General features: G+C 39.5%; 1 protein-coding gene across 5 annotated transcripts in view; it reads right to left on the reverse strand.

Moving 5' to 3' along the window:
* PDE1C (phosphodiesterase 1C) overlaps positions 1 to 26,440 on the reverse strand; it is a 506,198-nt gene that overhangs the window by 41,027 nt on the left and 438,731 nt on the right. For 4 of the 5 annotated variants that reach the window (XM_036098663.2, XM_036098667.2, XM_036098664.2 and 1 more), the window contains exons 14-17: positions 24,504 to 24,624; positions 22,627 to 22,802; positions 14,218 to 14,448; positions 8,227 to 8,304 (exon numbers count right to left, since the gene is read on the reverse strand). In XM_036098663.2, coding sequence (XP_035954556.2) covers positions 8,227 to 8,304; positions 14,218 to 14,448; positions 22,627 to 22,802; positions 24,504 to 24,624 — 606 coding nt within the window. The remainder of the gene's footprint in view (positions 1 to 8,226; positions 8,305 to 14,217; positions 14,449 to 22,626; positions 22,803 to 24,503; positions 24,625 to 26,440) is intronic. The other variant, XM_078059427.1, reaches the window with a different exon arrangement.

The raw sequence follows: 26,440 nt of genomic DNA on the forward strand, positions 1-26,440 counted from the left end.
GCTGCTGTTATTCATAACTTGGTGCATCTATTATAATAGAACAAAAGGCATCTAACAAAGTCAAAGTCATCCATTCCATTTATTTACCCACTTTCAAACTACTTTGGTAGGATCAGCTAGCTAGAAAACAGGAAAAACATATTCATTTCTTCAGCTGACTCTTGTGAGCCCGGTAGCAAGTCAAGGTCATGAGATACCAGTCTTGTGAAGAATCACATCACAGGTAAACTGCATGAATGTACACAACAAACCTTTAATCTCAAGTAGTTATTCTACGTGAACTAACAAGAATATTGGCTCTATTACCTTTTATGTTTCCTGTATTGAGTGAAAGCCTAAAGACAAGACCATGAGCAACTTAAGAAACATGCAGAAAGAGTGTCTATAAGGAAATGAGCTGACAAAGTTGTGTCCTGACAAGCAAAGGGAAGTAGAGAGCTAAGAAATTATTAGGTGAATACAATATACAAGTGTAAAATCATCTCCCTGTATGTAAGTTTCGTTTTGTTTTCTCTCAATATGGTCTTTAATTTGGCTTTTAATTTGTATTCCCTACTGATGCCTATGATCTCCCTAATGTACTTATTTGCTAGCTGTACATCTCTTCTTGTGAAATGTTTAAATCTTTGGCATGTCTTTAATTAAGTTGTTTATTTTCTTATTATTGAACATTGAAGTTTCTTTATATATTCTGGATACAACTCCCTTAAAACATATAGGCTTTGCAAATATTCTCCCCAGGTCTATGGGTTGTCTTTTCATTCTCCCAATAGAAGCTTCTGAAGAGCAGGTGTTGTTAATTTTGATAAAGTATAATTTATCAATGTGTTCTTTTATGGTTTGTACTTTTGGTGTCATACCTAGAAAACCTTTGCCTAATGTGAGATTTCTAAGAGTTCCTCCTGTTCTCTTAACCATGAGTTTTATAGTTTTATACTTTCAATTTAGGTTTATGATCTATTTTAATGTTTGCATATGATGTAAAATATAGGAGGTAATTATTTTGCATATCAATAGCAAATTGTTCCATCACCATTTGTTAATGACTACCTTTCTCCATGGAATGCCCCTTGTCAATAATAAGTTGTCTGTGTACATATGGATCTATTTCTGGACTCTCTATTCTATTCTATTGACCCATTTGTCTATCTTGATGCTAATACCATGCTGCCTTGATTACTACAGCTTTATAGTCTCAAATAAGGCCTACTTTTTAGTCTTCCAACTTTTCCCTTCTTTTTCCAAGTTGCTTTGTCTATTTTGGGTGCTTTGCATTTCCATATAAATTTTAGAATTGGTTTGTCAATTTCTACAAAAAAAAAAAAACCTGCTAGGATTTTAATTGCCATTGCATGGATCCATAGATCAGTTTGGAGAGGACATACATTTCCACTATCTCTGGAAAATCCCCCAATATTTAGAAACTAAACACTACGCCTCTAAATAATTCTTAGATCAATATAAAAATCAAAATGGAAATTAGAAAGTATTTTGAACTAAATGTGAATACAAGTGCAACACGTTAAAATTTATGGCATACTACTAAAGTGGTGCTTAGAGAGAAATTTACAGCACTTAATGCCTACATTAGAAAAAAAATCTCAAATTAATCACATTAGCTTCCACCTTAAAAAAAAAAGCTAGAAAATAAGGCAAACTCAACCCAAAGCAAGGAGAAGAAAAAAAAAATAAAGAGATAAGAAATCAACGATATAAAAACAGAAAAACAATGGGGAATATTAACAATAATAATTAATAACACTTATTATCCTCTAGCCAGACTAGTCTGGGAAAAAAAGAGAAAAAAGACAAATTACCAATATAAAAAAATAATAGATTAGGTCATTACATATTCTACAAAAATTAAAAGGATAATAAAATAATGTGAATATCCTTATGCCAATTTAACTCCACTATGACCTGTAAATTTACTTTGTATGACTTGGATCCTTTTCAATTTATTGGGACTTGTTTTTTATCTCACAGTCTGGTCTATATTGATAAATGTTCTGTGTGCACTTGAAAAGAATGTGTATTCTCTATTGTTGGATATTCTAGGGATGCCACTTAGGTAAAGTTGGTTGGTAGTGTTGTTCAAATCTTCCTTTCCTTGCTGATTTTACATCTATTTATTCTATCAACAACTGAGAGAGGAATGTTAATGTCTCTAAATAAAATTATGGATTAAAAATTTTTTTTGCAGGGGCACCTGGATGACTCAGTTGGTTAAGCATCTACTTTCAGCTCAGGTCATGATCCCAGGGTCCTGGGATCAAGCCCTCAGCTCCCTGCTCAGTGGGGAGTCTGCTTCTCCCTCTGCCCTTCCCCCCACTCATGCTTTATACACTTCAGTGCATAAGTAAAAAGGATTAGTATATCGTCTTGATAAACGGACAACTTTACCATGAAATGAACTTCTTTAACTCTGTGACAGTGTTTGCAATGAAATCTACTTTGTCAGATATTAATGCAGCCATTCAAGCTTTCTTTTTATTAGTGTTAGCTTGGTATACCAATTTCCATCCTTTTACTTTTGGGCTATTTGTGTCTTTTTTTATAAAGGCAGACTATAATTGTGTTTTACAATTTGAAAATCTCTGCCTTTTTATTGGGGTCTTTAGGACATTTAATGTCATAACTGATATGCTTAGTTTTGTCTATGATCTTGCTATTTGTTTCCTATTTGTCTCATATGTTCTTTGTTCCTTTCTTATCTTTTTTTTACCTTCTTGCGGATTAAGTATTTTTACAATTCCATTTTATCTCTTTTGTTGGCTTATTAGCTACATGTCTTTGTTTTGTTTTAATTTAATTGCTTTAGAGTTTATAGTATATGCTCTTAATTTATCACAATACCTTCAAATAATATTATATCACTTCATGTATAATAGAACTTTATAATAGTATACTTCCATTTCTCCCTTCCCAGCTTTTTATGCTATTGTTGTCTGTTTATGCTATTGTTTTATGCTATTTCAGTCGTATATGTTATTTTTTAAGATTTATTTATTTATTTATTTAAGAGAGAGGGAATACACAGGAGGGGCAGAGGGAGAGAGAGAAAGAATCTCAAGCAGACTCCATGCTGAGCATGGAGCCCAACACGGGACTTGATCTCATGACCCTGAGATTACCACCTGAGCTGAAACCAAGAGTCAGCCACCTAACCGACTGCACCACACAGTGCCCCTCAGTTGTATATCTTATAAATCAGATGATGTATTATTATTATTTTGTTCAAATAGTCAATGATCTTTAAGAGATTTAAATGATAAGAAAAAATCTTATATATTTATCCATCTAGTTACCATTTTTCATGTGCCTCATTCTTCTGTGCAGGTCCATATTTCCAACTGGCATAGTTATCCTACTGTCTTTCATTAACATTTCTTGTAGTGTGGGGTCTACCAGTGATGAATTCTTTCAGCTTTTATATCTGAAGATATTTTTGCTGGGTATGGAGTTCTTAATCGAATTCTTTTTTCATTCAGCATGTTAAAGATGTTGTTCCACTGTCTTCTTACTTGCATTGTTTCTGATAAGAAATCTACAATTATCATTATCTTTGTTCAATTGTGCATGAGTTTTTTATTCCTCTTGATATTTTTAAATTTTCTCTTCATTACTGGTTTGAATAATAGGATTATGACATGTTTTGGTGTAATTTTCTTCAAATTTCTTGTGCTTGGGCTTTACTGAGCTTCTTGAGTCTGTGCATTTACACTTTTCATCATTGGGCAAAATTTACTTTGCCCAAGTAAATCATCAAATATTTTTCTTTCCTCCTCTCTCTCTTCTTTATGTTAGGGACTCCAGTTACACATACATTAGGCTGTTGAAGATGTCCTACAATTCACTGATGCTCTTTATAATTTTTTTTCTGTTTCATTTTGGATAGTTTTTCGCTACTCTTTTCTTCTACAATGTCTAATCTCATCCACTGTACTTATTATTAATCTCATCCAATATTATTTAGCTAATACCACTCAGTGTGTTTTCCACATCAGACATTATAGTGTTCATCTCTAGAAGTTTGATTTTCCCTTCTTTATATCTTCCATGTCTCTAAACAACTTCCAAACATGGGCTATAGTTATAAGAACTACTTTAATGTTCTTGTCTGACATTCTAACTTCTGTTTCAGTTCTCTCTCTCTCGCTCTCATTATGCATAGTATTTTCTTGCTTCTTTGCACATCCAGTAATTTTTGATTGGATATTGGATATTGTGAATTTTACCTTGTTGGGTACTGGATATTTTTGTATTTCTATATATACCTATGAGCTTTACTCTGGGGTGTAGTTATTTGGAAACACTTGGGGATCCTTTTATGTCTTGTTTTCAAGGTTTATTAGGTGAGACCAAAGCAGCATTTAGCCTACAGCTATTTACTCCCCCATGAATAAAATAAGACAATTAGGTGAATTCTACCCAATTCCCTTTAAATTATGAGGTATTCAAGTCTGACTAGTGGGAATAGGCACTTTTCTTGCCTTATATGAGGTGTGAACATTAGGACCATTCCCCCTAATCCTTTTGAATGGTTCTTTCCTGATCTCAGGTAGTTTCCTATCTGTATGGGTCAATCAGTACTCTGATGAATGACTACTCTTTAGATCTGTGGAGTTCTATATCTCTACAGCTCTCTCCTCTCTGGTGCTTTATCTTGTTAACTTTAGCCACCATGGCTCTCCCTGGATCCTTATCCAACTCTTCAACTCAAGGAATCCATCAGGTCTGCCTGGGTTCCCCTTCATTATGTTGCCTGGAAACCCTCTCAAGGGAGTAAGCTGGAGCAATCAAAGGATTTATTTCATTTGTTTCCTGTTTCTTGGAGATCACTGTCCTTCATTTCTTGATGTCCAGTATCTTGGAAACTATTCTTCCACATAAGTTGTCTTTTATTATGATTATTATGGTTTCAGGTGAAAGGGTGAATCTAATTCTTATTAGTCCTCTTTGGCAGAAGCAGAGGTCCATAAATAGTCTTTTGTCTACTCTTTTCACTCTACGTAGTTGACTTTTAAATTTCATGAACACCTTTAAACATTCCAATTCCCAGAACATTCAGTGAAGGAGAAATGCCTGCTGAACTCCCTCTCTGAGACTTGGCAAATAACCCTGTAGGGCCTAATTATAATCAATCTTTTGAGAGACACAAATGGTTGCTATCTCTTATATCTCTGTAGTCAAATAAAGTTAAAGGCAAATTCATATTTCTGGGCAACTATAAAAAATTATGACAGGTCCAAGAGGCTATGCTGTTTCAAACAGGACTAAAAACACACAGGAAATAATTCATTCACTGGCACCCCACAAGTCTCCCAGTGACACTGTAAAAGTTTAGGCCCTGAGAGAATCTTGGCTCAGAGGCCTCGATCTTTTTATGTTAGTACATTTCTCCCTAAGAGTAAACAAGGTAGTTTCAAAGGACATTCATTCTTTGAAGTCAGTTCGAAAATTAGTGCTGCAGGATACTACATAGTACCTCAGCAGCCTGACGGAGATAATGTACAACTGCAATGTGTTCACTATGCCAGGATATAATCTATGCTTTTAGCACATGCCCCTTCCTTCTGTGTGTGCCTCAGCTCAATGGAGTTTGGGAATAACCAACCATGGTCCAGTTTCCATCAGGTTTCTTTCTGAATGCGTACAATGTTGCAACTTCAAACCATAGTGGGTTTGGTCATACTGGGCACTGAATTGTGCTTGGATACTCCCTCTCAAAAATTAGACAGAACTGGTCACCACTGGTTCCCAGGGGCTGTATTAGGGGTAGAGGCATTAAAAATAGTTTAACTGACTCCCTCTGGTCATCAAATGTAATAGGATCTATTAAAAAGAAATGTTCAAAATGTATGTGGTTGTTACTAGACAGCTTTTAAAAATCAATGTACCCACTGATCCATGTATCATTTAAAATTTTTCCTAAAGTAGAGAGTCTTGATGACCAAAGGTGAAGAGATAAATGAGACAGATCGAAATCTTTTCCACTTCATGCCACCAAGAATAGCTTTAGTCCTGGGAAAGATTTTTGGCTAAGATAGCACAAGTAACTAAAGCCCAGTGATCTATGTCCTTATGATATCAAAGCAGTGAGAATGACTGATGTCATGTTACCCCATCAATGAAATTAAAATACAAAGTTGTTCATGTCCGAGTTTGTGTATAAACTTGCTAGTATAAACACACCAGACCCATTTGAATCAGTGGAAAGTTAGAGTTTTGGAGGGGAAAAGAAATAGACATCAGAAAATGTCTCTTCTTTATCTACTGCACCCTGTTCACTGTCTGGTGGGATCAAGAATCTTGTTCACCAAGCAATCACGCTTTACGTTTATTTGTTCAATAGAACATAGTATCTCTTCACCCCTTCCCACACCCCGCTTTTAAAAAAGCTGTTATTATTTTAAATACTTGGGGACAATTCAATTATAAAGGGCACAGGTAAAATCAAAGGGCTTAATGAAGGTAATAAAATGTAATTCACAATGCCCACATGACAACAACATAACAGATATTTGTAGCACAGTATAAAAATGCAACAAGAGCCAATGTTAAAGATTTGGGACTTAGTTTATTCTGCACTTTTATGCTGTAGGAATTCAGATGGGCTAGTCACTGAATGCAGGATGGGCCAGGTGTCCAGGTGCTGGGTTTACCTCTAACACTATTTTCCTCTACTGTACATTTTCTGGCTTGTATTACCTTGACTTGGGTTTAATGATATCTGGCAACAATTACCCATAACAGAGTCTGGCTAGGATGACTGTCATTTTGAATTCTGTTTTGTCTCTGTGTAATCGATGTCTTAGTCACAATCATTCAAGGAGGGTATTTTTATGAGGTATGTGGTTTCCATTTGCATAAACAATTTGGTGAAAAACTGCACATGGGTGTTCCCTAGGTATTATGTGATAAGACACCTGGAGTGAATTATTGAATGAGCTTAGAAGAAAAGGCTTGAGAACTGATTTCACACATATGAATAAAGAAAGCCTGTCACGGTGGCTTAGAGATGAAAGTTAGAGGCGCTGCTTCCTTTTGAATAGGTGGAGTTGTGTTCAAATTTCTTCTTACTCCTCCACCTGGATACTCAGTATTTGTTCTTCAGTGACATTAAAACCAAACTATCAAAGAACAGCTGAGCATCCAATACAATGTCTCCAGGGAGGTATGATTCAAAGAGTGTCTGGGACACCTAGAAACATGCATTTTCAGTTTAATATCATGTACATGTATGAAGGAGTCACTAAGAATAAACCCATGTTACAAGTGAAACAGGAGATTTATAAAAAAGGCGAGAACAGTTTTCTCAGTAGGATAGTACAAAGTCTGAAGGATAATATAATCTAACTTTGAGGTTTTAGAGAGAGTAGAATGCTCTTTGTGAAAAGTAAAAGCAGTGTTCATGGAACACATCACAAGGTAGGTTCAGTCTAACTGGTCTGGTGGGGATTGCCATTCAAAACTTGCCTTTGAGACTTATTCTTGCTGACCAAACTGCCTTCTACAACTATGTATGTTCTCCAATATGTGGGTCTCCCAACATAGTGATAACACCGAACAGATTTCTGTTCTTATTGAAAGCAATAATTCCTCATTAAAAGAGAAAATGTAAAAACTGAAAACATGGAGCATTTCCCATTTATGCTGCACAATTCACAACCAAAGACTCATATTCCATCCCATTCCAATCAGCAAGTCCAGAGGCATCTTTAAAGTGAAAATGAAAAAATAGCAAGTGGTAAAGAGAGAGTGTATAGAATGCATTTGTGATGGAGCAAAGGATGGTGGAGGGGAAGAGATATAATGACAATCTGTAAATTATTGAAATAGGGATCGATGGGGCGCCTGGGTGGCTCAGTCGTTAAGCGTCTGCCTTCGGCTCAGGTCATGATCCCAGGGACCTGGGATCGAGCCCCGCATCGGGCTCCCCGCTCAGCGGGGAGTCTGCTTCTCCCTCTCCCACTCCCCCTGCTTGTGTTCCCTCTCTAGCTGTGTCTCTCTCTGTCAAATAAATAAATAAAATCTTTAAAAAAAAAAAAAAAAAAAAAAAAAAGAAATAGGGATCGAGTACTCCTTAAATGCAGTGAAGGGTTTTTTTAGGGTATAATATAAGAATATATCAACAACCACAATTTCAATTTGAGGTGTAATTCTAACAAACCTGCATTAAATTGCACATTTTATGGAAAAATATAATGGGAATTATGCTCTTACCATCTGTTTTCTTTGAATCACTTCCGACATTAGATTGATCTTTCCTGTCTGTCTTATTTTTACCATCTTTCAAGTCACCTGAAAGTAATAAACATGACAAACAGCATATGTATACAGCTAAAAGGGAAGTTATAAATAGTCTTAAACTTGTCAAGGTAAAAAGATGGAAAAAAAAGTGCATAATTTTAGTCATGAGGGGGTACATATCTGAATGTATCTTTTTAAGCCATATATTAGGTCTTAAAAGTTAGATTACAATCCAGAAATTAAGACAAAGTTCCTGTTAAACAAAGTTGCACTTAAGCCAATAATGTTTATTTTCCAAGAAAGGCAGTTCAGCTCTATTATTGGGCTGTGGAGAGCAGAAAAACTTAGGTCAAATGTAAATTATGCCAGCTCATAGCTACTTCTATATGCTTCAGTTTCCTCATCTGCAAAATGGTGATAATAATAGCTACTTTATAGACTTAATATAAGGACAAATGTATTTAAGGTAGTGAATCTGATATCTGGCACATCACGCAATGACAACTGAACTCTAAAACGGAGTTATAAATGGTATTCTAAGTAACGAGCTTGTCGAAATATAATTTGTAAATGTTAAAAAACACTATGCAAACAGATGTAGAATAAACGCGTGTCAAAAACTTACTTAATTCATTCGCGAAGGAACCAGAGAGATCGTAAGGAGGGTGCCAAGGACATTTAAGGAAATGGGCATTTATAGGCATTTTAGAAAACTGTTAAAATAAGATTGCTGTGTTAGAAACAAAACTGGTTATGTCCTACAGGGCAGCAAAATCATAACCTGTGGGTGGGGGGGCGGTAATCTCTTCCAAAAGTCAAAAATCTGTAAGTTAGCATACAACTTCACGGGACCTAGGCTTGAGTTAATAGTAAAAGACAAAGTTAAACACAGTCATGTTCTCCTAAAGCAGGAGTCACCCACCTGTAGCTCAGGGGCCAATGTGGAAACAGCGATCTTTGGAAATAATCACATGCATTTTGTTTGCATGCTGTCTGCAGCCGCTTTCACGCTGCGGTGGTAGGCGCCGCAGAGTTGCAACAGAGACCCGCAAACCCAGGAATAGTTACTGGCTGGGCCGGCACAGAAAAAGCTTGCTGACCCCTGTCTAAGATAATCAAATAATCCCTGGCCATGTCTTTTTAAGAGTATGCCACTGTGACATTGAAAGGACATGGCATCCCCTCCCCCAGTCTTATTCTCAAGTTTTGGGAATTTTTCTTACAGTCTTACTAATGGCATCTTTCCTTTTAGCCTGCATAAAACCCAGAATATATTACAACTAAAATACGGTACTTCTTGAAGCAAGAAGACCCTAAGAATAATTGCAACCAGGAAGGAGTAAGCAGGGTCCTATCTTTTTTGCTTTCTTTGTGCCAGGCATAGCATAGGCATCATTTCATTAAATTCTTCTAACAACGCCATTATGAAGGTACTACAATTGAAAGTAGACGAATTCATCACAGTTTAATTCATTGAGTGATCAGTTTGCAGAATAACAAACTCATCAAATGACTGAGGATGTTTTCCAAGCGTGACTTCTCCTTTGGCTTCGCCGCAGCACTGTGTCACACGCTGGTCCGTCCAGCTGTGTTGAGCGCAGCGCACCGGCCACCCGCCAGTGGTTCACACACCACCCCGGCCCCGCCTCTGCCCACAACCTTGCATGTGTGGCTCCTTCCGGCAGCAAAACTGCTCCGGTTGGCAGCCGTCGATCTGGTTTAAGCCATTCGTCTGACAGTTTTTGCATAGATGGCCAACTGATCTTTCCACAAAGTGATTTTGTTTCAACCGACTTGTGAAGAATGGACATGAAACTCATATTACCATCTCCATTTTATGGCTATGGAACCTAAGGCATAAATAAAGCAATCTACCACAATATGCACAGATGGGTCTGATTCTAGAAGCTACTCAACCACTGTATCTTGCAACTTCCCTATGAAGCTTAAGTTTTCAATTTCAGGCTTCTGTTTACTGCTGCCATTTCTAAATGCCTTTGGCCTACAAATTTATAAAGAAATGGTTATCTAAGGACAATTCAAGACCATTTGGGGTTGTGATGTATTCGACAAAGTAAGTATTTTCAATGGAATTTGACAAATCCTAAATTAAGTTCGGAGTCAATAAATTCTCCAAGTTTCCTCTTACTCTTAATTCTGAAATGGGATGAACTGGCTGAAGGGATTGAGGGGAAAGGAGGTCAACTCTAGCCAGGGTGTAAGCAGGAGGAATTCAAGTGAAGGACATGATCATCACCCTTTACCACCACCAATGGCCAAAGAAAGGATTCCTTTGGAGGTCCCATGAGACAGTCCAAATACTGGCTCCTTCTTGTTTTAAGGATGCCAGAGATGGACTCAAGGATCTTGAGCCCTGTAGTCAAACTCATTCCCTGCAGAAAAAATGTCTTTCTGTCCTAAATGAGCCTTCACACCTTAATGCACAATACTTTATGCCTTCAAGGTTTCCCTGGACTAGAGCTTTATGCACAGCTGCAGCAAGACCAGGATGTCTTCCAGACGTCACAGGAGAGGTTCAATTTGCTGGATGCTAGCCAGCAGTCTGTGGGCAGCCTGCCTTTTCCTCAGTCAGGGTTGGGGAGGCTGAGAGAGGAAGTACCTTGATGGAGACCAAAGCCTGGGGATCTCATAGTTGCTGATGAGAACACCTCTAGAACCCCATTAACCACTGTCCTCTGGTTCCATCCTGGAAGTACCTTGTGCGACCACAAAAAGGATGATGGGAAAGTGACACATGTTTGTTTGATGATGTTCTTTGAACAGAATCCATTAGGTAATTTCCCATGGGTTGTATATGGAGTAATGGCTGATGTGAGCTGTTATTCAATAAACAGAGGAAACAAAAGAGCCTTTCTGCACAGTTATAAATCATTTTAATTAGGCTGCTGTAACACAGTCCTGAACCACCATTAGCCTTTCTTATTATTGCTTAAAACTGACTTCTTTTCCCATCTCTCATTTAATACTTAGTTTTTAAGGGAAATGGTAGACTGTTGATTACTTTGGGAAATAAACACAACCTAGTTGAAAACTTGGGCTCCTGTTTGTTTCTTTCAGGCTCTCCCTCTAATGGTCTTCAAAATTGATTCCTGCCACCTCTGCCCTCTCTGGGTATTTGTTTATACCCATCTCATAGAATTTATAACCTTCTCTATGAGCAGCATGTTTATGTTCATTGGTTTCTCTCCCTGACCAGACCAGGGGTTGGCAAACTATGGCCCATGGGCCAAACTTGGTCCCAGTGCCTGGTCTTACAAACTAAGAATAGTTTTTATATTATTAAATGGTTGAAAAAAGAGAAGAATACTTAATGACATTTGAAAATTATATAGAATTTAAACTTGAATTTTTATAAATAAAGTTTTATTGGAATTCAGCCATGCCCATTTATTTATATGTTATCTGTGGCTGCTTTTGCACTAAAACAGGAGTGTTAAAAGCAGCTGCAATAGAGACTGCATGGCTCCCAAAGTCTACAATAGTTACCATCTGGCCCTTTACAGAAAAAGTGCGCCAACCCCTGGAATAGATTATAAGGTTCTTGTGGACCTCGGCTGAGCCTCAATATTCTTCTGATTTCCTACTCTCCCCAATAGTGCCAAAACTTGTAAACAGTAGGGACATGCTGATTATGAAACATAGAATTTGGACTCAGACCTGAATTTGACTTGAAATCTCTACTTCGTGGTTGCTTGACCTTAAGCAAGTGATTTAACCTTTCTGAGTCTCCGTTTCCTCATCTGCAAAATGGGAATGAGTATATCTACCTCACGGCGTTGTTGGCATTTTTAAATAATTTAATGTAGGTAAAATCTCATGTACAATGTCTGGCATATATTAAGCATTCAATATATATTATTGATGTTACTTTTATTAAGGGAAAGCCATTTTTAACCCACCTTCCTAAAAGAAAAAAGCAGGGAAGAAACACATCTTGCCTCTCTCAGGAGCCCTTCCATACTCCTCCTTTGAGAAGAAGAGACTCATCTAGGAGGAGTTTGAGAATGCAAAGCTCAGTTAAGCCACCCATTTCTCTAGTTCCCAACCCCCTCTGAGATGTGTTTTCCACAAAACACACACCTTTCGCGTCACTCCAGAAGCAGTCTGCTGGGGTGTTGGGGTGCTGGGGTGTGAATGAGGTGGCAGGTCCGAGGCCTGCCTGCTCTGCCAGTATCTGGTTGGCTAAGCTCACTTCAAGGCAGATGTGTGAAGAAGCCCACATGCTCAGCAGACCAAGTCACATTTTCCAATTCAACTCCAGTTGTAGTAGAGCTCATATTTTGACCATTGACTTTCTGATTCTGGTATCTCTCTCTTAGTTGGTTCTGACCTCGGGAGGGGATGAGAGGAGGTCTTTTCCACTGCCCTCTAAAAACTCCAACAGGTAGATCATAAATTCTTATACAATTGAACATATTTTCGGACAATGATGCACTTGAATACAAAGCTAACTAGTTAGGAGCAGTCTCCAGAACCAGGCTGCTGAGGGGCTGGACAAGGTGGACAAAGGCCTTCTCTACCTCCTAGGGTGCTCATGGGGTTACCTGAGGGAATTCATGCAAAGCTCTTGGAACATGATATGAGTTATTAACATTATCATATGTATTAAAATATTGTTTTCTAATTCTACATGTTGTATATGTTCACTGTAAAAATAATTGGAGAGTGTTGTGCTAAGCACCTTCTACATATTCCTCATTTACTCAGGCTATGTAGCATACATAATAGCTACAGCACGGCCTACCAGGCGGATAAGAGAATAAACACGTAAAGAGAGGACTTAAAAGAGCAGCTGGTGGATAGTCAATAAATGCTAGTTACTCTATTGTCATCATTGTTTTGCTATCATTCTCATTATTGGAGGCTCACAAGTGGCCCTGCTGTGAGCAGGTATTATTGTTATGCACACTTTACAGAGCCAGTAGAAGGTTAAGTAACCTGGCCAAGGCCACCAAGAAGTGAGAGGCACAGCTGTGACTTGAATCCAGGTCTGTCAGACTGCAAAACTACCTTGCCACAACTTGAAAGTTCTAGAGACTCTGAACTTCCTGCTCTTCCCTAAACAAGGTAACCAATTCCATGCCCTTGTGCCTCAGCTCATCTTGTTCCTCTGGTGAAGAAGTCCCTATCCCCCATCTGACCAGCGAAGTTCAGCATTGAAAACACAGCTCAGGCACCACCACCTCCTGATGCTTTCTTTGACATTTCTCCATTCCACAAGCCCCAGATGCAACAAAGCTAATGTCTCTTTTTTGACATGATCCTTGAGCTAAATTTAGCTGCCTTGCCATGACTGTTACTTGCTCAGAATTATTTCTAAGGATGCCCATGTCTCTATGAGATTGTGGACTTCCTGTGGCCTTTCCATTTCTAAATTCTCAGTGCCAAGCACAGTGCATTTAAGGTGGTGACCAGATCATCTGGGTTTGCCTGGTACTTTTCTGGTTTTAAAATCTAAAGCTCTAGATGCCAGGAGACCCCTCAGTCCCAGGCAAATGGGATAAGTGGTCACCCTAATGTATATACTTTTTCACCCACAGACATATAGACCTGAGCCCCAGCGCTGCCTGCTAGAGGGATAGTGCATATGGAAGACACTTTCCATCCACCCATCTGGGCAATAAACACTGAGGAATGTGCTGAGATTGGTCATAGTTATTTCCCCAGTGGACAGGCAGGCACTGGCCAGAGTCTCCAGAACAGCTGGGAAAGGCCTGAAAAGTATAAATCTCCCCAGAGAGAATGGCCCAAGCCAGCCTCTGGCTTCTTTTGATGGGATCCTAATGGAACCCATGGCCCAGTGAGGTGTGATGAGCAGCAGCTGGGGAGACCAGAGATGCCAGCTCTGAGAGCCATCCTCATAGGTGTGGTTGTTTGCCAGTTTCCATTCATCACGTCATTAACACCCCGAAAAGAGCCTTTCACCAGTGAAACTGTACTCACCATTCTGTTGTTTTTCTCCTGAGGACTTCTCAGCTTTGGAATTTTTCCCATAAGGGTTGTCGCTTTTGTTTGTGCACGTTCCATTGACTTGATTCTTAGCTTCCCCAGATGTCTTTTTCTCGGCTTTGCCAGCCGCGCCTTCTTCAGCCTGGCTTTTGGCTTCCATTTCCTTTTGCTTCTCCTCTGCAGCCAGGCGAGCTTTTTCCTCTGCTTCCTTCTTGGCCTTCTCCTCTGTACCCATGGCAAGTCAGGAAAGGCACAGAAAAGATGAAAAGAGGTCACACTATTAGGAGAATTGCCTCTTTAAACAAAAACAAGTATTTGCACTGAGTGCTTGGGGTCTATTTTTGGTTAATTCAAGTCAGATTAGTGTGTATATTCAGGAAACCAATAAAATCGGTTCATGGTGATGTCATTTCTGAAAATAGTGGGTGAGAAGAAGGGGCAGGGAGAAAGTAATAATAATAATAATAAGGATAATAATAACTAATAAACCAATATAACAATTGTCATTTTCAATATCTATCATCAATAACTTCTCTTGAGTGTGTCCTCTATGCCAGGTATTATGCTAAGTGCTTTTCAAGGATTACTTCCTTTCGTTCTCAAAACAGCCTTAGGCGGTAGCTACTATTATTATAACCCTATCTTATAAGTGTGAAGTCAAGGCTCGGGGACATTACAAAACCCTCCACAGCCACAGTTAAAATTGGAGTTTCAGGGAGATTTGCTTAGGCTCTGGAGTTTAAACATGAACAACTGACTACAAAACAGAAAGGAAAAATAATCGCCACAGTTTCAGGCCACTGTTCGTGAATTTAAAAGTAGGAAGAGGATAATTAGTCCTTACAAAAAGCCCAGTCTTCAAACTGTCCACAAGATTAGAGGTAGCCTTTAGTTTGGGCAGGTGCCCTGGTCTGCAGCTTCCCCTTTAACGAGAGGACGTCAGCCTTATTTCCAATTCTGTTTACTGTGAAAGGGTCTGGCTCTGTGTTTCATCAAAAACATAGCATAATTGCATATGGTCAAGTATTCGTGAAAAGATTGGTTCATTCATTCAACTGATATTTATTGAGCAGCAACAGTATCAAGTACCATTTTAGGCGCTGGGAATGTAGCAGCAAGCAAGACTTAATGGAACAGAAAAGACCGTAATCAAGTAAACAAGTCACAAAGATAATTTCAGGTGGTGAAAAAGGTAAAGCAAAAGTAAAGCAAAGTAATATGATGGAACAGGATCAGCATAAGGGAGGCAGGTGGCATTAGATCAGGAGGTAAAGAAAGTACTATCTGACAAATTCTTAATGATGAATTGCTGGCCATGAAATAATCAGGGAAAATAGCATTCCAGGCAGAGGAATAAAAAATGTCAAGGCCACGAGGTAGGAATGAGCTTGGGATATTGAGTTAGTCAATATGGCTAACACAGATTTAGAAGAGGTTAGTGACAGATGATGTGGTCAAACGACCAAGGACATGCAGAGTTGAGATCTTGCAGGGCCCTGGAGGCAATAAAGTGGCACTGGGTTGTAGGAATAACACACGCCTAAGAGACCCATCCTCCCTCACGGGAGAGACTCACCCCATTTAGCATCCAACTGATTCAAAAGGCCTTCCAGATTGTGCCATCCATTATAAAAAACATTACTGAATTTTTTTTTCTCTAGATGTGTTAAAAATATCCCACACCTCACTATCAAGGGTCCTCTTTATTTTCCTTGGTTAGTCTTGCTCCTGAAAAAGCTAGCTTTCACAGACAACAAGTTTGTAATCTAATGGGCACCCAGGTGGTTACGTTTCTCTTTGTTTTAGTTGCTTAAAAGCACAAAGCCCAAATCTGATCCAGTTCACATGTTCGTGGGGGCTTTCCAGCATTGTATTTTGTGGATGTCTTTGATCTCTGGCTTCATTTTGCTTCTCCTGCCCCTACATTTGCCTGGCTCAAATGTCCTCCCTAATATATTATGAAGTTTTCATTAATCTTTTCATTGATTCATCCATCTAACCCATCCAATTCAATGCCCTGCTCACCCAGGACACATTAAATCATATTCTGGAGGGAGAGGGGCAAGGATAGGATATTTTAAATGCCCTCCAGTTGATTCTAACGTGCAATCAGGATGGACGAGGACTGATTTAAATTTTAAATGTTTGCCATTCTATATTTCTGGACATTCTGCTTCCCAATAGGATGCATTTATACTTTACAATGAAAAGTAAGGAAAGATTTCTTTGCAAAATAACTTAATTATGCACATATAGAGTATACTCTGTCTTCTGACTTCTACAGAAAGGTACAACTAAAGAGTAAAAGAATACCCTTGCAGATGTTGACATGGCATTCTCAGTAGACTACAGGGTCACAGAAGGCCCCCTGGAATGTTCACCCAGACTTCCTCTCATCCTCCCATAGTGCCCTGAGGACAGAGGTCAAATGTCATCTCCATCACTGAATTCCAGGGCTTGGTACAGCACCTGGCGCATAGCAGATATGCATGGAGTATCTGTTAACTAAATGAAACTGTGCATAATGGGTATGATTCCCCCTATCTGCCAAAGAACCTGACTTGTACATATTCCATCATCTGTAATCCAGGCCTCTGTAAAATACAGAAAGTATATAAACTCTAAAGTCCTATTGTGGAAGAGTTAGCCATTTGACAAATGTTGGTTTCCTTAACCACTAATACAGGAGAGTAAAAAGATGACTGTACTCACTCCACAGAGAGGAAAAGTGAGGGGGAAGAGAATTTTCATTCATACTCAGGTACCAGGTTAAATAATTCATGGTCCCCTCACAGAATCCCCACTGTATCTGTGGCAAACTTTCAACGTTCAAAATATCCACAAGTTAAAAGTAACTGATAAAAACTGAAGGTGTTAGATTCTGGTTTGCTACAGAAGAGCATAAAATATTATCTGAGCAAGAAAAATTCATTTGACAACTGAGTCAGAACAATTTTCTATGGAAAATCTAGCAAAAAAAAAAAACTGGGAGAAGGTACATTTTAAAAACAAATCTGTTTTTGCTCAAATACTGCTGACAGCAGGCAATTAATGTTTGAATTAATGAATGGTAGCTCTTATGACATCATAATCAGATCCTAGGTGAGCCTGCTCCACTATATGACTCCTTTCCCTTCGGCAATTGTGTTCCAGCAGGTGGCTCTGCAATGTTCAACTTCTCTACTTGCATCTCTCCTTGATTCTTTGAAATATCTGATATTAGGGTGACCAGCCACCAGCACCCAATGATACTACTCAAAATAAATAGACAAAAACAAGCAGACATGTAAATAAGAAAAAAAAATTGACAGGAGGTATGTTTGTGCCACATATTTTCAGGGTGAAATTATTAATATACATAAACCTTTCTTACAAAGAGAAAAAGTAAGCAAGTGCACGATTAATTTGCATGTGCTACAAGGTTCTGAGGATAATACATATAGAATTAACTTTTCAGCTCTTAGTTTTAGCATCCCTGGTACTCGTAGGCTTCCAGACTAGTAGAAAGCAAATGTCATAGTTCAATTCCATTTCCTTTTACTTCCCGTTTCAGACTATCTGTGGTGATTTAACTTACAATGAACATGGCCCAAACAAGCAACTAATGAGTTAAGGGAGAGCAAGGCAGAACAGAGCCCTCATGATCCATAATTCTCATTCCTCTTGAGAGCTGGTTCTATCCCACACTGAATGCCTATGCATTCTGGGAGAAGTACATTGATTTCTTCATTCAATTTCCCTTTCTGAATAATGGTTTATAGTCTCTTGGTTAAAAATGTCATTGAACCAGTTATCCCTTGATATCATTTTCTGAATTGCTTACTTAAACTACCTACAGAGAGAGAGAAAGAAAAGGAGAGAAACTGACTAACAGAAAAACAACCAACCAAAATACTATATGAATTTTGAATAGTTAACTCTTAGTTATATACAAAAGCAACAAAAAAATACTTCTATATATCTAAGGATTCAGAAGGTGTTCACACAGGTTCTTTCTAAAATGGAAGCCAAGAAGTGCTCCAGCTGGGAGAAAAATTCAACCAGTATTAGAACCTCAAGAATAAGGAAAATATATAAATGATGTTCAATAAAACTAGTAAATCTTAGTATTAAATAAAAATAATTGTTGTTAAGCAAGATATAAAACTTGAAGCAAATATTAAAAGTAATATTAAGGTTAAGTTAATTATAAAATAACAATTTACTTATAATCACTTAGATTACAAATCTCATGGTATTTCAACAAAAACTGAGCGATTATGGAGGAAATAAATAAAAATTCAATAAATATCTCAGCATTTGCAAAGAGTGTCATTATATACCATTTCATATTTACATTGATAGGCACAAAAATGTAAAGGTAATCTCTGGTAAAATAAAAATAGGATGCATTTATTTATTTATTTTTAAGATTTTGTATTTATTCATTTGAGAGAGAGAGAGCACAAGCAGGGGAAGAGGAAGAAGGAGAGGGAGAAGCAGACTCTCTGCTGCGCTGGGAGCCCGACATGGGGCTAATCCCAGGACCTGGAGACCATGACCCGAGCCCAAGGCAGACATTTAACCATCTGAGCAACCGAGGCACCCCCAAAACAGGATATATTTAAAAAGACCGTTTACAAAGCTAGCTAGTGGGTAGGGGGATGGGCAAAATAGATAAAGGGGATTAAAAGGTACAAACTTCCAGTTACAAAATAAATCACGGAGATAAAAACTACAGCATAGGAAATATACTCAATAATACTGTAATAATGTTGTATGTTGACAGATGATGACTATACTTATCAAAAAAAAGAACATAATTAAAAGGCACGTGACAAAAAATTAAAAGGCATATGACAAACTAGGTAGGGCAGAAATTGCCAAGATATTTTGTCAATTGAAGAATTGCCATCCTTTATATATAGAGTTATTATGAGTCAATAATAAAAATATAAACATCCTAATGGGAAAAATGAAGGGGAGAAATATAGGGAAATACCTCCCACTTCTACTAGAAGACATTAGCTAAAAAAAAAAAAAAAAAAAAAACTCTCCAGAGAGAAATTTGATAATATATATCAAGAGCTTATAGTTTTTCATCTACTTTGACAGAGGAATTCCACATATAGAAATTTATCCTAGATAAATAATCAGAAGTAGGCTCAAAGACTTTTTAACTTGTATGTTTATAACAGTGTTATTATATACGGTAATGAAGAACTGAAAAACCAAAATGTGCAGAAAAAGAGGAATATTACATAAAATGCAGCCATTTAAATCATACTTTCTAAGAATATTCAGTATCAAGATAAAATGCTTAAAATAGAAATAGTAAAATAAAATATAGGGCAATATTTTGCTATGATTCCAATGTATGGGGAAAATTTTTACTCATATAAATATATATGCATGATAAATAAAATTAAAAAGAATTATATCAGAATTTCACCAATATCTGGCTGAAGAGGTTAGGAGTGATTTTTATTTCCTTCTTTATAGATATATTTATATTTCAGCATTATTACCTAAACATGTATTTTTTTTTTAAAGATTTATTTATTTATTTGACAGAGAGAGACACAGTGAGAGGGAACACAAGCAGGGGAGTGGGAGAGGGAGAAGCAGGCCTCCTGCCGAACAGAGCCCGATGCGGGGCTCGATCCCAGGACCCTGGGATCACGGCCTGAGCCGAAGGCAGACGCTTAATGACTGAGCCACCCAGGCACCCCTAAACACATATTTTTACACCAGAAAAAATGTTTATAAAGTATTAAATACTGAACAAAAATTAATATTGATCAGACTTAGAAATTATTATACCTACATATCTTTGGGAATAATAATTTTCAGCCCTGTGAGCTGTTAAGAAATATTTATTTACTCTTTTCTAACAACTATGGGTTCTGGTCTAGCTAGCTTTGTATATCAGGTTGGTTAATAAAACCAAGAGTTTAGATCCCATTCTAATCAATTTAATAACAACATATGTTCAAGTGCCCCATGCAGGTCAGGCTTTCTTGAAATCACGGTTTTCTGGTAGAAAAGAACAATGAGCAAAACAGACTGGGATAATCTAGTACAAACTGATCACCAATGGAAAAAAAGATGTAAATGAATCTCTTAACACCAGTGAACTAGTCAACAGCATTACTGGGAGGCTGAAAATATTAGATAAGAGTATTAGATATAGGTTGGTACTTTTACCACCATCTTCTTAACTCTGCATTCAAACCTCTAACTTTCTTTTCCAATTTTTTTTTAAAATAACAGCTATGAGTTATTAGGCACTAACCACATACAGGTTCTGTTCTCAGTGCTTTACATATTTATTTCTGTTCTTTGCATCAACTCTGTGATATGTATTATCATCCTCAGAAGGTAATTTTCTCAAAGAATCTACATGAATCTGCCAAAAAGTCTAGTGCAAGTAGGGATTCAATTCTCCATTTCCCCACTAACTGAAATTTGCTTTGATATTCAAACTATCCTCCCACAAAACATACATAACCCAGGCTTTGCGCCTCTGTCCATCCCCTTTCTCCTTGTTCCCCATTTTAAAATCTAACACCTCCTGCAGGATCAACCCCAGGCAACCTTGAAATCCTGGTTACAAGATGCCTTCCCAAAAGCCCTAAGCAGATTAAGGGACAAGTCCCTTTATGCTTCCAAAATAGCTTAACCGTATCTCAACCAGCATACCTAACATTTGGTAATTATTAGCGTTTATTTATGTCATTTTCAAAAGGCCAGTTTTCTCCTGGAAAAGAAGCCATCTAATGCTCCCCTCAGTGACTAGTTTCGGAAGGTAACTTAAGTAAGCCAGATAACTGTGAACGAATTATTTTGAAGTACCTCTTTAGACTGTGTGTTGTCGGGAATTGGATTTTCATATGTAATGAGTGTAATTGATTATAAGAGAGTGCTTCTTTTGAGATGATGTAGTAGCTGCCAGTGCCACTTGCAACGTCTGCCAACAGGGAGAATTTAAATGTTTAAGGCATCTGAATAGACCAGGGGAGGCTACATTTAAAATATAGAAGAGGTATTTGCTCCGTAGCTCAGGGTCCAAGATCTGTCCCAAAATGATAAGGGCCCAATTGTGCCTTAAAAGCGCCATAAATATAAACCCTTGGCCCCACCTGAAATGAGCAGCCACTTGGACTGGATTTTGTGGACAAGCCACAGTGGCTGGCGTTTGAAAAACTGCAACAGTGAGGTAGGTCTCTTCTCCACCACACAAGAAGCAGCCCCTGATGTATGAGGGGCCAACAGAGCCAGAACATGTCCTGCCCAGCCACTCCCACGCTTCTTTCAACTTGCTGTGTGGGCACTGGTAGATGAAAGTGTCGGGGTTGTGTTTGAGGTTAAAACTCTCCTTTCTTGTAATGAGGGCCTGGGGCCCAGGGCCAGTGGGTGATGGCGACAAGCTCAAATCCTTGACTGAACTTCCTTCTTTCCTTGAAGGAAACTCGTGCGAATGCCCCCTGCCCTCAGGAGACAGTGAGCTCTGAGGACCAGATGTCTGTGATTCATCTCTGTACTCTCGGCACGTAGGAGGCATTGGGTAGATGTTAACAAACACTGACTATTGTTGAAGGTTCACCTGCACAAACCCCACTGGGGTCAGCCCCCTCGCTGAGCTCCAAGAGCCATCTATGTTTGCGTCTCTCCCTGGAATCCAGCGCCGCGGCGTCGTACCCTTATCTCAGGTACGCGTTCCTCCCTAGGCTACACACTGAGCATGTAGTACGTAAGGATCGTGTAGTACCCGCTTGAGAAACACGACTATGCGTATGAGCAAACGGATTTCAGCTTTCAAGAAGCACACGGATTTCAGTCCTTTTTATTTATAGTACCAAGAATCATGAATTTTCTCATCTGAATTTTGATATTGGCCTCAGTGAATTTTGCCTGCAAGTTACATTCATCTCAGAAGATCAGCCTGAGTCATGAGTGAAGAGAAGTTGAGAACATGAAAGGGGGCTAAAAATGCATGCAAGGATATTAAAGCTCCTTCTATCCCAACGTAACGGCAGAGGTGGCTATTGGTCAGGCTTTACTTTAGATAAAGGAAGAAATTAAGGCCTCATCATTGTGTCACATGGTAAGAAATGAGAATGACCAGGTGGTCTCGCAGAAACCAAGAAAGAACAACACCCATCCACTGCAAGATCTTTATACCAACAAGGGGAATTTAGTCAGACAGCACAAATGTCATGCTGAAGTGGGGGCTTGCCTCATTCTATTATGCACTGAGTGGTACATACAATGAAGAGCCAAAGATAGTGGATCCTACCAGTTAGCCATTTGAATCCAGATCCTGAGATAGTGCTTCATTTGCAATACCCATAAATCGGCAATGCCTTATTTTCTAAGTGGATTTGGACAGATCTCCTGGAAGATTCCCCAGTAGCATGTTACCTTTGGGCACCTTGGCCCTCCATCTCTCCCGGTTGATGTGCACCACCTCAGTCCAAGTGGCTTTGAAAGTCTTGTAGTCAATGGGGATGACAGAACTGTTGATGGGGGCGCTTCCTTCTGAGCCAGTGCTCTTCACGCCCGATCGCTTTGCATCCGCCGAACTGATGCTGTTCAAACTGGAGGACAAAAAGTCACACCAAAGAGGAAGGTTAATGTTTTAATAATGTATGCCAATGAGCAAGCCCAAGAAAGGAGTGGTTAACACTCCTCAAGTTGTGTTGTGAAATTCCTGGGTCCTGAAGTTTGCAATTCCTATTTTCCATATGTGACAAACGGGAAATTCTGTTTTCAGCAGGAAAAAAAAAACATCAAGGTTTCAGCCTCATGAGTATCACTATTCCCCATATTTCTTCTCTGCTGATTGGTATCCTCTTACTCAATATGACTAGAATTCCCTCACATGAATTCTCTGTCTTCAACTCTCCGAAATTAACTAATTTGAAACTGGGCTTCTACTTGGTTTCCCAGTGCAGCCACCTGCTTCCACACTGACCACTTTCCAAGTTACCCAGCCACTTGTACCTCTTTCTCTCCAGCTCCAAACCCCCCACCCCCCGTACTGGAGTGCCTCTGACCCCAGGATCCCCAAGGCCAAAGTAAGAAGTTTTCCTTATGTTCCCAGGGGAAGCTGAAAAGGCACAGACACCCTAGAGACTGTGGGAAACAGTCATATAAAAAGCATTTTTTAAATGAATATTACTTCAAGTTTTAAACATGGGCAACTTTGCATATATAGGGAGTGTCACCTTCTGGGAAACTTGAACGTATCACACACTTCCAGGTGGCTAGCGCTGTGACCCACATGAATGCAAACCCACTGACAACCACAACCGAGGCCGAATAGATAAGCAGGATATGTTTCAGCCCGGTGCTTGCAGAGCTACGGGGTAGGGGACTCAGGCAGAAGGCTTCTGTCCTCCATGTCAGCAGCCCTCACTGGGTCCATTCACCTTGACCATCCCTGGGACCCCATTGTCCTAATATTTTTCCTATCTTCCCTTCTACTTACTCCTTCTTTTGCTCTTTGCTTATTTTTCCCATTAAATTCCATTTCTCTCCTTTCTCCTGTATAACAAAGCCCCAGGTTCTACATGGACAAGCGGGAAAGGGGCAGCGGGACTAGCAGTCGTACCACTAATAAAGACTAAGTGTTAGTACTTCCTCCGTGCTCGACCCTGTTATAAGGGCTTAATGTAGACTGAATAACTTCTTTAATCTTCCCTCCAACCTAGGAGTATTATAACCCACATGGGGAAACTGAGGCCACTCACCTGAGATGGCATGGCTACCAAGTAATGGGATTGGGATGTTTAACCTGGAATCTGACTCCGGAGCCTGCTACTTATCTATGCTCAATATAATGAAGTTATGTCAGAGGTGATTTAAAGCTTTCGGGTTCTTTTTCCTTCCTCCACTTCATTCTCTTCCTAAACCTAGAAATGAAACTCAGTTTCATTTCTTGTGAGAATTCTGATCAGGGGTACTTTCTTTTTGCAGTCTGGGGAGCAATGACTGCCCGGGGCCAGGAGGTCAAAGTGCTGTGATGGGTGCTGCCATGAGCAAAAGCACCAAAAGAGAGAACGGGGTGGAGGACCAGCCCTGGAAACCCACCAGTCATGGTGTGCATCTTGGTCACTCCCTTCCAGGCCAGCCTGGAGAGCACAGATAGTCCAGCCTCCACTCCTCTGAGAAAAAGAAAGAGGCAGACACACCCTTACAAGAGAGGGAGGGCAAACAGCATTATGAAATACCCCATCTCTCCCAAAGGAACAACTCTGTCCTCACCTGACCCCCATCCTTCGAGTCTCTCCACTGACCTTGAATGCCTCTGTCCTGTCCCGCCACTTTGGGAGGTTTCATCAGTTAAAGGGCTCACAATCTTCTCAGTCATGTCCGTGAGCACAGTGAAGGTGGGCTCCACAATGAAATCAATAAAACCTGAAGAGAGACAGCAACACCTCAGAGGAACTACATGTTAACTGGGCCTTTCCATATTTTCCTATGGAAACTGATGAGTCTTATCTTTCTTTTAAAACTTATCCACAGAGGAGCTCCAGATCAGATAAGGAGAGAGGAGGTTGGTCTTTATTCATTTAACATATTCCTTGAGTTGAATATCATGAGTCAGTTCCATCTCTCCAAATAACTTTCCTATGACTTTCTAGTATCCAGCTCAATCAAGTGATGAAGAAACACAGATTCAACCCCCACTAGGTAACCAATGCTGTGGTTGGTTCTGCACAAGAGACAAAGACGTAAAACACAACCTGCCTACCCTGAAGGCATTTATAAGAGAGATTAACTGAGCATAGAAATGACCCCTAGAGTATATGGAAAGGGCCAAAGGAGAAGCCCAAAGAAGGTCCCTGGGAAGGTGAGGGAGGGAGGATATTTTCCCTCACCCTGAGAGGCCTGTGAACAGCTTTATGGAGGTTGTGATGTTTGAGCTGAGCCCTAAGTCTCTTCACTCCAGGTGGAAGGGGTGGAATAAGCAAAGTGACGAGGATGGGAGAAAATGCAGGATGTGTCTGAGGATTGACTGGGGCTTAAGGATTTTTTCAGAGTTGGAGTGGGAAAGCTTGGGAAGGCAGGTAATCATCAGCTCAGGAAGGGAGGCTCCTAAGGGTCTGGCTAAGGAGTTGGGTGGGACCTAGATGGGTACTAGAAGCCCCTTGAGATGTTTGGGGAGCATCACAGTTAGATTTTTTCAATGTTCTTTGGGAAAGTTAATCTGGCAAGATGGGCATGAAGGGAGAGAGCAGGAGGGGCTGAGGCTGGGAAAATCATTTGAGAAGCTGTTGTGAGAGCTCGAAGGAGAGGTAAGGAGGTGGGATCCAGTGCCAGAGTAAGGTGGGGGTGTCATGGAGGCACAGGTGCAAGCAGCTCGGGGGGGGGTGCTGCCTCTAAGTGGGAATTGTTAGAGACCTCCCCCAGCAAAGCAGAGAACCCAGGGATGATGGGGGAGCTGTGGCTGGGGAAAAGGACGATGGGCTCAGTCTTAGATCTGCTGACTCTGAGGTGCCAGGGACACATCCAGATGGGAAAGGGTGAGCAGAACTGGAAGAAACAGGGTTGGAACCTGGGAGAGGGGTCAGATCTGGAACTGGAACTTTGAGATATCACCATGTTGGGGAGATAGTTGATGTTAGGCTCTAACATCTAACATAGTCACTGTCTCAATGGCCCAAAAATACCCACATGTTCTGCGACACATTAGTAGAAAATATATGATCTGGAACTACTGGTGGTAGTTTATTACACAGCCATGTGAAAGTTGGAAGGAAATGAAACCCTAATCAAAGGAAATATGGTGTTTGGTGCAAATGCTTTTATGGTTTTCATGACTGAGGTGGGCACCCAGCTGATTTCCTTGCCTCTAGTCTTACTCAAAACCCTCCCAGCTACCGATAAGAGAAATCTTTCTAAAACAGTGGTTGACAAACTTTTTCTGTAAAGGGCCAGATAGTGAATATTTTAGGTTCTGTGGGCCAAATCTATGACAACTCCTTAACTCTGTCACTGTAGTGTAAAAGTAGCCATAGACAATATGCAAAGGAATGAGCTTAGCTGTGTTATAATAAAACCACTTATAGGACCAAGTACGCCAGATTTAGCCCATAGGCTATAGTTTGCTGACTCTTATTCTAAAGCATCAATTTATATTTTTAAATCTTACTTAAAATTCTTTAGATATGCCCTGATTTTCTCCTCAGACATGTCACTTACTTCATCCTACTCTCTGCCCACTACTCCA

This window comes from Halichoerus grypus, chromosome 12 (assembly GCF_964656455.1).
Source record: "Halichoerus grypus chromosome 12, mHalGry1.hap1.1, whole genome shotgun sequence".
NCBI classification, from domain to species: domain Eukaryota; kingdom Metazoa; phylum Chordata; class Mammalia; order Carnivora; family Phocidae; genus Halichoerus; species Halichoerus grypus.